This window comes from Apis dorsata, unplaced genomic scaffold, assembly GCF_000469605.1.
Source record: "Apis dorsata unplaced genomic scaffold, Apis dorsata 1.3 scaffold_1171, whole genome shotgun sequence".
NCBI lineage: Eukaryota > Metazoa > Arthropoda > Insecta > Hymenoptera > Apidae > Apis > Apis dorsata.
Window position 1 is genome coordinate 44,859 of NW_006264268.1, and position 1,882 is coordinate 46,740.

At 19.1% G+C, this 1,882-nt stretch overlaps 1 protein-coding gene across 1 annotated transcript in view; it reads right to left on the reverse strand.

Annotated features, from left to right (window-relative positions):
- LOC102676488 (cytochrome P450 302a1, mitochondrial) overlaps positions 1–1,598 on the reverse strand; it is a 6,751-nt gene extending 5,153 nt beyond the window's left edge. The window contains exons 1-2 of the mRNA XM_006624899.2: positions 1,038–1,598; positions 343–583 (exon numbers count right to left, since the gene is read on the reverse strand). Of these exons, the coding sequence (XP_006624962.1) occupies positions 343–583; positions 1,038–1,224 (428 nt within the window). The 5' untranslated portion in view covers positions 1,225–1,598. The remainder of the gene's footprint in view (positions 1–342; positions 584–1,037) is intronic.
- Positions 1,599–1,882: the final 284 nt, after the last annotated feature.

Genomic DNA, 1,882 nt, shown 5'->3' on the forward strand with positions numbered 1-1,882 from the left:
AATATTTGCATAATAATATATAAAAAAATTTTAAGAATTTAATCATTATTATTATATTTTTAAAAATTGAATCATTGCTTAAAAATTAAGATATAAATAGTTAGTGTTTTTATTTTTATTTAATTATTTAATTTTATTTAATATTAATTAAGACATTTATAAATTAATAATATAACGATCATAAATATGTACGTATAAATTTCACAAATATAGAATCATTGTACATGATGAGTATAATGTATGCATCATGATACATTATATTAAACTGAACAATATAGTATATGTTGTACGAAAAATATATATTATATTATATATTAATAAATATAAAAATATGTATATTACGTGGGTAATAAACCTCCAGTATTGTATATATTAGGACGATCTTTTCGATATTTTAAAAGAGCTAAATGGCTTCTTCTTTCAGGATGTAAACCAGATTCCGCTTTGAAAATTTCAGCTATATCTTCTGGTCTATAAATCCATATAACATTTACATTAGGTATTATTTCTTCGCGTACTAATGGTCCAAAACATTTTAATTTTCTTTTTCCACTTTCATATAAATTTGTAAAACTATATTCGCCTATTAAATATATCATTATTTTAGTAAAATAATAATATAAATATAATTAATTATGAGATATTAATTAACACATAATATATAAATAAGAAATAAATTCTAATCTTTTAATATTACTGAAAGAAATAAGTAATAATATAATAAATATATTTATATAAAAATTTATTTTTATGAAAAATTCAAATAATAAGAAATAGTATCATAGGCTTTTATATTTTAAAGATATTTATATATTATGTTATATTATTATGTTACATCTCTTACAATTATGTCTCATAAAATAATTTTAAAAATCATTTAATTTTTTATTTAATTTTTATTTATTTAAATTGATATATATTATATTAAGTTGTTTAAATTAACATAATATATTGGCAATAATATATTATAAAATTTATATTTGACAATATAATATATATATATATATAACAGATTAAATTCAATTTAATTTTCTTACCAATAAACGGTAAATATTTGTAAAGCGTTCCAATAATTGGTAAAGATTTTGGTCCAGGAATATCATAGAAAGCTTTTGGTTGAGAATGGTTTATTTTTATTTTACTCTTTGTAAACTCGTTAGAGTAAAATTTAATAAGTAGTTTTTTTTTTATAAATGAATTACACTTTTTCAACAATGTACACATTACAACTATATAATCATATAAAGAATAAACTGAAATAAATAATACGATTTTTTAGTGAAAAATATTTAACGAAATTTCAGGAATAAAGTAACTATAGACTGATTTTGGAGACTATGTATTTGGATCTTTTAGAACCGTTCTTGTTCGAGAATGCGTTGCTTCCTTCTTGTTTCTTCTTCTCTTCTCTTTTTAACTACTTGATCGTTCCCCGTCCAGTTTACACATAGAATTTCAATGTGCTTGTTTGAATTCGATGTGTCGGCGATAAAACGTCTTGTTGACGTATTCTGTTGCTTAGTAAAATTTCTGAATAAAATAAGATGTAAAATATATCTTTTGGAAACATTATTTTATGGTTTCATAAATAAAAATGTACATCTAACAATGAATGAATGATTTACACATATAAAAATAAGTATGTAATCATATACATAATTCTAATCTTTTTTACTATAAATTCAAATTTTCTATCTATTTTATAATTTGAATATATATTATTAATAATAATATATAATATATAATAATTAATAATTTGTAGTTGAAATTTAACTTTTCTTTTTTTGATTAACATTTAATGACAACATATATCTATATATCTATATTTTATCGTATTCTTTTTAGTAAATTAACCTGATATTTTTTCTTTAAATCAATCAAA